Genomic DNA, 10,505 nt, shown 5'->3' on the forward strand with positions numbered 1-10,505 from the left:
CCAGCGATTTAAATTTGGTGTGTAGAGCTCCGCAGTTTTTCAAAAACATTAGAAACTACTGGATTTTCACGTATCTTGAAAATTATTAACTTATGAACCAATCATAGTAGAACAAAAATGTGTATGGTAAAGTTATAAGGAAAATAACGACAGCAATCCATATAAATATAAGCTGAAAAATGTTTCCTCGATGGAAAAAAAAATTATAAAATGGAATGATGACAATATTTTGAACAAGAATAGCTATTTTTTACATAATGCGTTTATTTTTCCAGGCTCATCTGCCGTAGCTTTGCGGAGCCGATATCCATTGTTTAGATCACAAAATTACTTAAAAACTAACGTTAGTAAAGCGGGGGCCGATTACTCGCGGCTATCGTGAGGTTAGGGATAACAAATTGTAACAAATGGATGGCAGGTTTAGAGAGCAATGTGCTCTTGATCTCGAACTAAGCGAAATGCTAATGAAAAAGCCAGACATGGGGTACCAAAAATATCTATTCCTGGTGAAAATTTCAAAGTGGCGTCTCTTACAATTTTTAAGCTATGAACAAAAAACCAACAGCCCAGAATATTGTATTTTATCTTTTCCGATTTTCCCGGACTGAATCATTTCATTATTAAACATTTGTTCTACGATGCTTGTTTTATGAGTTATGAATTTTCAAAGTACATCACCCGAGATAATCCGGAAACTTCAATTACAGTTTTCCTGAAAAATTAGCCACCCCACATTTTATGTATATTATTTTGTTTTAATAAACCTGTAGGCAAAATTTCATGACATTCTGAGAATGTTCGGCCCAAACCTGTCCGATGATTTAAAAAAAACTACAAGGGACAGCCCTATGGGGTTGTACGCAATGGTGTTGTAGGACTACGTGGTCTTATATAATAAATCTTATTTGTTAACTGCAGCAGGAGCCTATCGATTGACGTATTAAGTATTAAAATCCATCATCTTTGGATCAACATCAGATCACTTTCATGCTACGACCGATTGGTTTTTGAAATTGCACCCCAAATGTTGCCTTAAATTACATGGTATGTTAGATTTAAACTTATCTAGATAGAGCTGGAATTAGGTGTAACAACTTTTGTAAACAATGACTTCTCTCGATGATTTTTAGGAATTCAAGGCACACCCACGCAAACCAATATTACCGTCGGGTAGGGGAAGTCTTACCCTACCTGATGGTGATGTTGATTTGCGTGGGCGAGCCTTGACTTTCAAGACATCATTGAAAGCAGTCATTGTTTACAAAAGCTGTTACGCTCTAATTCCAGCTCTATCTTGATATGGGAACCGACATCCGATTGATGACCTTGACAAATGTCAAAAAAAACTCTATTACAAATTTATGCTGGTTCTGAAAATGACCGTTTTGTCGTGATGGTTGAGTAATGCTGGAATGAGGGTGACGCGCTTGGCATAGATGGCCCACAGCGACTCAAGAAGAGCTACTGATTCCAATCAATAGCGGTGCGGCTTCTTCTTCCTTCTATTGATGCTGAATCCGATCAGCAGTCGAGGGCAGCTTTGAAAGCTAGCTGCTTGCGGGGAGCCTTTGGTTGTGTACTGGAGAACACCACCACTCACCACGCGGTTATTGAACATACACCGTTTGGTGAGACCGGATGGAATTCAACTTTGAAATCAGTTTTAACTATCACATCAACAGTTGCACGTTCGTGCATTTTTCAAGAGTGAGATTTTGAAAAATTATAAAGTCTTAGATTTAGCATATGCGTAGAAATATTTTTGATCGATTGATGATAAAATTATTGAAATTGGTCCAGGGGCAGCTGAGTTATCAACGTTCAAAATCTTTCCTAATTTTGTTACATTTTCCATTTTTGGTTTTCACAAAGTGTACCCCCATATAGAAATCACAGACGTATTCCTACGTCAAAACCTCCAGTTTCAAATGATTTAAAAAAAAGTGAAGCTTTAGGATCAGTTCCGTGGATCCTCGTGAGAATCCCATGATTATACCGAAAAAAAAGATACATGATGGAAACACAAAAACTGTGTGCTAATTTAGGTTAAATGCATACCTTAATAAAAATAATAGTAAAAGAGAGCTTCGATCGGGGTATCATCCAAACCATTTGTGGGATAGTTTACCCATCCGGGATACAGTTCGTGTATGGTATTTGTATATTAGGATAGTCTAGCACGATATTACCTATCCGGAGGAGGCGGATTTGATTCCCGGTCCGTCTATAAAATCTTTCAGGTTACGACTTCCCTGGGTATCATTTGCCACACGATCATGCATTGCTTGGCACAGAGAGGTGAAAGTGCTTCAAAAAGGTTGAAAGCAGGCACAAAGCTCGTGTAACAGCGTCCAAGACAGGAAGACGACGAACTCATTCAAAGTAAGTGAATGATATTCCTCCCACCGTCCAGAACTGCGTTTCGAGTTCAAAACATAAAACTTACCGACGATGTTCAAGCACATCGGTAAACAATTAGATTCGTGTTCGGCTCCGTGCACACAGCGGGCGGCAATCTCCTTCATTCTCACACAGCCATAAGCATCCGCCGATGGAATTATCTGTCAAACAAAATATGGTTTTGATAAACAAAATATGCACGTACGATTGATAACATCGAGACGTGAAACCATTATCGCACGTTCAATTTGAGTGTCAATTACCGACTACTCCCCGACCAGATCCTAGAGCCGATAAGCGTCCTGTTGCTAGACAACTTTGTTTCTTTTTCCACAAACAGAGGATAGAATTCCCATTTCACAACCACTGCGCTGAGAAAGAGAAATTGTAACACACTGGTCGTTACAAAGCATGAGAGTAAAGTCCACCTGGATGAGTCATCGAATCGAACACAGAATTAATTAACAGCAACGAACGTATGTTTCCGCTTATGCCAGACTTTTATTCATACAATCAGACAATAGGATTAGAAAAACTTGTACTGTATTCTAATAACTGATGGGGGGAAAACTGTGGAAAGAATGTTTCTGTATTCTACACAACTAAAACGAGTTGAATGTCCTCCTGTACTTATTCCACCGAACTCAAGTACTCATCGAACATATGAATACCCATGTCCTTGGTGTTGGACTCCTCGATGATGCTGTGCAGATTGTGGATGTAGCCGGTCAGCTTGCGAATCGTTCCGCTCTGGTACTCGATGATCTCCTCGTCCAAGTAGTGAGCTACGTCTGGATCGTAGGCGGCTCCCTTGTCGTGGGCATGGGAAATCTTCTTGTGGATGCGGTGACTCTCGTCGGCCAAGATCTTCTCGTATCCCAGGGCGACCTTCAGCGATGATAGTTCGTTGCTATCGAGCAGACTGGTTTTACCGACCTTGCCCTCGTTCAACTGGTTAACTGTTTGGGTAAGGAAATTTGAACATTTATGCTAAGAGTTTGAAGTATGCCAAATTAGCTAAGGCCTTACCGACTCCCGATTGGACTCCATCCAGACTGACAATCAAACCACGTTTGCTCTGGTACTTGACTAGTGCAATCGTATCTTCCCAGGCCTTGTCGGAAATCTTACGGTAGAGCTTCTCGAATCCGGGACGGTCCAGATCGTACTTGTCGAACGTGAAGGCCAGCAGCAGGAAGTCATACGATTTGTCCAACTGCTGATTGGTGAACGTTTGTAGATCATCCTGAACGTGGTTGATGGAGGAAAACTGGGCGGTGAACTGATTGACGTCGGAGGCTAGTGTGAGGGAGTAAACAACAGTCAATGGTGATCGTGGTACCTTTACCCTAAATGAGTGACGCAGTTTTACTTCCTAGCACTACACTTAGACTAAGCATTTGCAAGGACAGCAACTCTGAATAGATGTTTTACTATGATATTATTATTATTAAAAAAACTTACAGTTGTAGTCAACAGCACGGACTATGCAGAGCCCGGCTACGAGAACGGCAGCAACCAGGTTGAACTTCATTTTGACTCGGTACTACAAGATCAGGTGGACAATGGGGTGACACTGTTAGCTCTAATCGCACAAAATCTTCCGTACGACGTTTTCCTCTTACCTACGATTTTGTGAATCTTCTTAATTCGACAAAATCAGCAGATGAGCTGAAACTTTTATAGAAATAGGCAAAGCTACGCGCTTATATCACTCGATATTTTCGGTTTCAATCCGTTTCCGACGGATCTGATGAAATCTACGTCTCACTTACTTGACTATCTGATCGGTTATGAGGGTACTCGTTGCAGCCGCGTACGCTTTTGTGGTCACAAATATACGCCGTCCCGTAAAGAACGGTCCCTACGGCCGTGTATGGGTGAGTACGCGTCAACCATTATTTTCCGTCGTTCGCCAAATGGTTGGAGAATGATCGATTGGGGTTACTCATCAATTATCGCTTTGTCGCAACCATCCAGAACATGGTTGGTCGTAGTGCCGGGCGATAAATGGTTGTGGGTTCGTGTGCAAAACCATATTTTTTTTTCCAGGAGCGAGGTTCAACCATTCGCGTGTATCCGCGTGTACCAATCTATAGGAGAATGGCCGTGTGGGTTATCTTGAACTCACTGCACCGACACAGGCGCAGTTCTGCCGTGAGTGTTGCCCGTGCTGTCGATATATGACCCGTCTACAGTGACGAGCCCGAATCAGACAAGTACCGGACACCGAAAGAGGTGGAAGCAACACGAACGTGAGTTTTAGATCCTTTTATTCCATCGCAGCCATCAAGTCACCTTCTGTGCCAGTGTGTATAAAGGTTGACATAGTTCAAAAGCTAGTGAAGCTGTTTAGGATATTCTAGTTCTGTCTAGTGAGTGTCGTTGGCTATTTCCGTTCGGAAGTGTTCCGTGGCTAAATAGTGTAAATCTTTTGCAGATAAACTTTGTAAGGAACACAAATTCGCAGTGCGTAACAAGCTATGATGAAGTCGATCTTCTTTGGAGTTGTAGCCATCGCTGTAGCCTTCCTGTCCATCTACCAGGAAACGGCACAAGCTGAGGAGCAGACAGGTGAGCTAAAATACTCTTCATCTCCGCTAGAATTGACCCATTATCATCGCCGATGTAATGAAAAATCCGCAATTACGACGTACATTTCCACCATTGCATTGGCATAGTTTGTTTTTCCTTTTCCTCATCGCTTGTCACCATAATCGATCGAGCCGAGTGAGATTTCTTCGCACTGAGTCACTCACTCACTTACACCATGTTGCCCTATAGAACAGATTCAGGGTAGTGACAAAGAGCTCTTTGTCTCTGTAGCCTTCTCGTGAGTTACCGAATGGGGTGTAGATGCTAATTGAAAGGTTTGCACCTAAAATCGGCATCGCAATTGCTCCAGACGCCCCCTGCTGCGTATTCTGCGGATAGCGAAAGCATGCATTGTGCGTAAACAAAGTGCCTGTCAAAGCAGTGCGGTGAACTGCGGAATTAATTCATTGTTATCCAATTTTGAATAATGCCCATATGATTGGGGTCGAGTATAATTCTGAGGATACGTACAATAAGTTAAATATTAAACGATTCCGGATGTTGATGTTCATATTTCGTTGATAACTGAGTTAACTCTGACTTTAATTGCCAGGAACCGCTGAATACAAATGGAACAACATTGACGATCAGTGCCTCACGGCACTACACAAACAGATCAACAAAGAATTCGATGCCTCGATCGTCTATCTGAAGATTGCCGCCCACTTTGCCCAGGAAAAGATAAACCTACCCGGGTTTGAAAAGTTCTTCTTCAATGCCGCCGGTGAGGAGCGCGAGCATGGCATCAAGCTGATCGAGTACGCCCTGATGCGTGGACAAGGGCCCGTTGACAAGTCCAGCTTCAACCTAGACTACGTAAATTACCCAAGAAGCCTTAAGACGTCTGGCAGATAAATTCACCTGAGCCCTTTTCCTTGATTACAGAGCTTCCAAGTGCCACCCGGAACCGATGGCGAAACTGCTCTGCGTTTCGCTCTGAAGAAGGAGGAAGAAGTCACCCACAGCATCCGTGGAGTCATCAAGGCCTGCGAAGAGGGCACCAACGACTTCCACGTAAGTCCAACCTTGACAATCAACCTCATTAAACCTCAATTAACATTCAATTTCTTTTTGTTCCTAAAAATAAACAGTTGGCCGACTACCTGACCGGCGAGTACCTGGACGAGCAGCACAAGGGCCAGCGCGAACTGGCAGAGAAGATTGCGACCCTCAGCAAGATGAAGAAGAGCGCACCCAAGCTGGGAGAGTTCCTGTTCGACAAGAACCACATGTAAATAGTGCAGTCGTCGATCAACAACGGAGTGCGGAACCGGGTGCTGAAAAACTGAAGAATTTTGAGTTCGATGAACCCCATTTCTCTCAAAGACATACAGTTTATAGTTTTCTTTTTTTTTACTACTGTGTTAACTCTAGTTCTCTAGAGATTACGCGAACTGAAGAGACCGCTGAAGAATGCTTGAATAATAAAAATTAACAACCACGTACAACAAACGATACCTAGCACTCCGATTAGATCTGTTTGTCGTTTAGGTTTCATGTGTTTGTGCATAGATTATTCCCAAATGTGGTGCTGATTGGAGCGATTGGAGGCATTTCTGCGACGTAAGATTCACACGGGTGCAACTCGATTGGATGGATTATGTAACACACAAGTTGTACAACCGTTAGACTGTAGCACCGTTAAGTGACACAAAATTTCCAATAAATTAAAATAGTTCTTCAAAACGTACAAAATACTGCTGTTTCTATACCGATTACTGTGTGATATTCACCTTTATTCCCAGATACGACGAATCGCATCATAAAGGGTGTATTCGATAAAAATGGCACACCGAAAATCTTCTGTAACTTTTGAACAGTATGAGTAAAAAACCTGAAAATTTAAGTTGTTGAGCTTGTACATAGCGTATTTTTTTACATCTGTCAAGTTTCATAGTTATTTATACAGTAGCTCCAGTCATGAAGTCGAAACAAGAAATTGTTCCCCAAAGGCGTCCCACCGCTGGATCGCGAAAAAGCTTGGAATAGCAAATACAACTGTGTCTCGTATGATAAGAACCTTCAAGGAGCGTCTGAGTGCCCGAAGGAAGGAAGGGAGTGGTCGTAAAAATGGTCCAATGTACAGTAAACTGGCGCAACAGTTCAAGAACCGTCCAAACATGTCACTTCGAGATACCGCTTAAAAGTCCAAGGTGTCAGTCGGTTTTGTCCAGAAAACCATGAAGCGTGCTGAGTTACATGTTTACATGGTGCAAAAAGCCCCAAACCGGAATGAAAAGCAAAATATCACTGCGAAAACCCACGCCCGGAAACTTTACACGAAGTTGCTTACCAAATCGTGTTGCATCGTGATGGATGACGAAACTTACGTCAAGGCCGACTTTCATCAACTTCTTGGGCAAGAATATTTCGTTGCCAAGTCTAAGTTCAATGTTCCAGAGAATGTTCGAAAGACGAAATTATCGAAATTAGCAAAGAAGTTCCTGATCTGGTAGGTGATTTGCGGTTGTGGTGAAATAAGTACTCCCTTCCCAAGTAACATTGCAAGTTTTATAGAGGTTTTATAGCATTCTACAAGTCTAAATCATGGTGTACAGAACCCTCATAAAATCAGAATTGTTACTTGGGTTCATCACTTCCGGAACAATCAACGGTGTGATTTACACGGAGAGTGCCTTAAGAAGCGTCTCTTGCCATTCATAAGGAAACACAAAGGTTCAACTCTATTTTGGCCTGATCTAGCATCCTGTCACTACACTCTAAACGTGTTGGAGTGGTACCGAGCCAACGGAGTCAATGTTGTGTCAAAAGATATGAACCTACCAAATTCACCGGAATTTCGCCTAATTGAAAAATTCTGGGCAATTCTGAAGACGAAACTTCGCAAACAGCCCAAAACTATTGAAGCAGAGCTGGAGTTGAAGAAAATTTGGGTAAAATCAACAAAAACACTGGGAACATCGGTTGTACAGAATTTGATAGGTGGAGTGAAAAGGAAGGTGCGGCCATTCGAGATGGGAGACGAAATTAAGTAAAACAAATTTTGTAAATCATAACTCATTAGTAGTTTTTCATTCCCTGAAAAATTTAAGAAAATCCGAAAATCGGTTTCATTTTTGTGAGTAAATTTGTGTGTCCCATTTTTAGAGAATACACCCTTTACAAAAAAATTATGGCGTATCCCATCCGTCGTAAATGAGATTGAGCTTTTATCTGCGAGAAATCGGCGATTGATCTGTTTGTTTACAAAAGCATGTACTCAGTGTGGCCACTGAATTTAGAAAATTAAATTCTCAGTTACCCAACATATTTTTCCCGGTTTCATATAAACAGCTAAATGTGGTAGAAAACCGGAATTATGCAATTATGATTTTCACCATTTATGTCACTGAAAAAATAAATTAGCGGCATTTTATTTTAAAGGGTGATACGGTCAAAATTTGGTCAAGGGAAAACGCGTGTAAATCGGTGAAATCGTTTATTTAAAAAATCAAATTAAATTTCTTTTTCAAGTTCAATTAGTATAAAATTCACAAAAAATATTCAGTTAGGCTTCCGCTTTTCCAAATCCGAATTGCCGGGCCTTACGCTTGACCCCTGCCATCAGATTTTGTACAGCCACCTTGTCCACCTTCTTCGCCGCAGAAAGCCAGTTTGCCTTGAACTGCTGCTCGCCCTTAGCAGTTTTTTGGTCTTCTTTAGGTTCCGCTTGACAATAGCCCAGTATTTCTCAATTGGGCGGAGCTCTGGCGTGTTGGGAGGGTTCTTGTCCTTGGGAACCACCTGCACGTTGTTGGCGGCGTACCACTCCATATCCTTTTTACCGTAATGGCAAGATGCCAAATCCGGCCAAAACAGTACGGAACAACCGTGTTTCTTCAGGAAAGGCAGCAGACGTTTATGCAAACACTCTTTCACGTAAATTTCTTGGTTGACAGTCCCGGAAGCTATGAAAATGCTGCTTTTCAAGCCACAGGTACAGATGGCTTGCCAAACCAGATATTTCTTTGCGAACTTTGACAGTTTCATGTGCTTAAAAACATCTGCTACCTTTCCCCTTCCTTTTGCCGTATAAAACTCCTGTCCCGGAAGCTGCTTGTAGTCGGCTTTGACGTAGGTTTCGTCGTCCATTACCACGCAGTCAAACTTGGTCAGCATCGTCGTGTACAGCCTCCGGGATCGCGCTTTGGCCGTCGTATTTTGGATTTTTGTCGCGATTTGGAGTCACTACCTTCTTGTAAGTCGATAGTCCGGCTCGTTTTTTGGCTCGATGCACGGTTGTAGACGATACACCCAGCTTATTTGCGGCATCTCGGAGAGAGAGGTTAGGGTTTCGCTTGAAACTACCGGCAACTCTCTTTGTCGTCTCAGCGGCTTCCGGTTTTCGATTTCCCCCCGATCCAGACTTCCTGGCTGTCGACAAACGTTCCCCAAACACTTTAATTACATTTGTAACGGTTGATTTGGCAACTTTTAGCGATTTTGCCAACTTTGCGTGCGAGTAGCTCGGATTTTCGCGATGCGCGAGCAAAATTTTGATACGCTGCTCTTCTTGCTTGGACGGCATTTTGACAACTGAAGAGTGAATTCCAAAATCAAAATAGGAGCAACATTCTACACACACACACCTTCAAAATGAGGGGTGTTCAGGTTTTTTAAATGCAAAATTGAAAGAAATACGTCAAGTTGATATTGACCAAATTTTGACCGTATCACCCTTTAAATGTAGAAAACCGTAGAAACTCTTTATTGAGAAACAAACTAAATTACCCGAATTTCAAAAATTATATAGGTTCCATAATTAGCATAATTTAGATGATTTTATAAAGTCTGAAAATTTGAAATGTCTCAGAGTTTGTCTGAATTACATGTAAATTATTCGAGCGACACTAGACCGTATTGATAAATTGAGCATATTGTTTTACAAAAAAATGAGATTGTTACCGGTCAATCACCGCCAACAATGGCTTTGAAGTCGATTGGCGATGTACAGTTTTTGCGAATATGATATTTAACTGTAGGTAGCTAGTTTAGTTATAAATTCAAAACTTTAAGGTAGGCTCATCGGTTAGTAAAGTTTCTGTGTTTAGTATTATATTCCTTTTGCCAGTTTATCTTGTTTTTGTTTGTTAATTTATGTTTAACATAAATATTTAAACCCAGTTAATTAGTTGACCAGCAAATGTATATAATTATTTGTAAGTCTTTGCATGTAGTCATAAGCATTGAGTACAAAAATAAAGCCATTGGACAAGCATAAACCGCGCTTGCGTCATTTGTCCTTTGTGCTCCCTGTAAATAAAAACAAAAGACGGCAAAGTCCGCACTAAATTTTAAACCAAAAAAACACTACTAATCAACCCACCGTGCGCAAACGCAAAGCCCAGTTGACATCTCCAACGGGCGAAACCGTATCTACCAGACGGAAAGCAGATCGACCGGAGAAGTCGAGATCAAGGTTGCCCTTGGTCGGACCGTTGACGTTCCATTGAGTGGACCACGTGGGAACTCCAACATCGAAGAGCCGCACCATCGACGGACGGGCTACA

At 41.8% G+C, this 10,505-nt stretch overlaps 2 protein-coding genes across 4 annotated transcripts; one reads left to right on the plus strand and one right to left on the minus strand.

Moving 5' to 3' along the window:
- Positions 1–2,877: 2,877 nt before the first annotated feature.
- LOC135696871 (ferritin light chain-like) lies at positions 2,878–4,211 on the minus strand. 2 transcript variants are annotated; one of them, XM_065216412.1, is made up of 4 exons: positions 4,026–4,211; positions 3,865–3,946; positions 3,430–3,699; positions 2,878–3,359 (listed from the first exon to the last, which is right to left on the minus strand). In XM_065216412.1, the coding sequence occupies exons 2-4, from the start codon at positions 3,932–3,934 to the stop codon at positions 3,031–3,033; spliced, it is 669 nt and encodes a 222-aa protein (XP_065072484.1). In that variant the 5' UTR covers positions 3,935–3,946; positions 4,026–4,211; the 3' UTR covers positions 2,878–3,030. The 2 variants fall into 2 exon arrangements, with proteins under 2 accessions (XP_065072484.1, XP_065072483.1); XM_065216411.1 differs by having other exon boundaries at positions 3,865–4,211.
- Positions 4,212–4,549: 338 nt separating this feature from the next.
- Positions 4,550–6,690, plus strand: LOC135696872 (ferritin heavy chain-like). 2 transcript variants are annotated; one of them, XM_065216414.1, is made up of 5 exons: positions 4,550–4,655; positions 4,841–4,974; positions 5,549–5,811; positions 5,881–6,009; positions 6,087–6,690. In XM_065216414.1, exons 2-5 carry the CDS (start codon positions 4,884–4,886, stop codon positions 6,228–6,230), a joined length of 627 nt encoding a protein of 208 aa, XP_065072486.1. In that variant the 5' UTR covers positions 4,550–4,655; positions 4,841–4,883; the 3' UTR covers positions 6,231–6,690. The 2 variants fall into 2 exon arrangements, with proteins under 2 accessions (XP_065072486.1, XP_065072485.1); XM_065216413.1 differs by having other exon boundaries at positions 4,599–4,775.
- Positions 6,691–10,505: the final 3,815 nt, after the last annotated feature.

The sequence above is a fragment of the Ochlerotatus camptorhynchus genome, unplaced genomic scaffold (assembly GCF_037179485.1).
Source record: "Ochlerotatus camptorhynchus isolate MF236.1 unplaced genomic scaffold, CSIRO-AGI_Acam_v1.1 ptg000062l, whole genome shotgun sequence".
NCBI classification, from domain to species: Eukaryota; Metazoa; Arthropoda; class Insecta; order Diptera; family Culicidae; genus Ochlerotatus; species Ochlerotatus camptorhynchus.

Bases quoted from the DNA above. Each gene is read 5' to 3' on its own strand.
- LOC135696871 (XM_065216412.1), bottom strand. From the start codon at position 3,934: ATGAAGTTCAACCTGGTTGCTGCCGTTCTCGTAGCCGGGCTCTGCATA. The intron at 3,700-3,864 runs GTAAGTTTTTTT...CCCTCACACTAG, and splicing joins CCGTGCTGTTGACTACAACT to CCTCCGACGTCAATCAGTTC. The intron at 3,360-3,429 runs GTAAGGCCTTAG...TTACCCAAACAG, and splicing joins TGGAGTCCAATCGGGAGTCG to TTAACCAGTTGAACGAGGGC.
- LOC135696872 (XM_065216414.1), top strand. From the start codon at position 4,884: ATGATGAAGTCGATCTTCTTTGGAGTTGTAGCCATCGCTGTAGCCTTC. The intron at 4,975-5,548 runs GTGAGCTAAAAT...TTTAATTGCCAG, and splicing joins ACAAGCTGAGGAGCAGACAG to GAACCGCTGAATACAAATGG. The intron at 6,010-6,086 runs GTAAGTCCAACC...AAAAATAAACAG, and splicing joins AGGGCACCAACGACTTCCAC to TTGGCCGACTACCTGACCGG.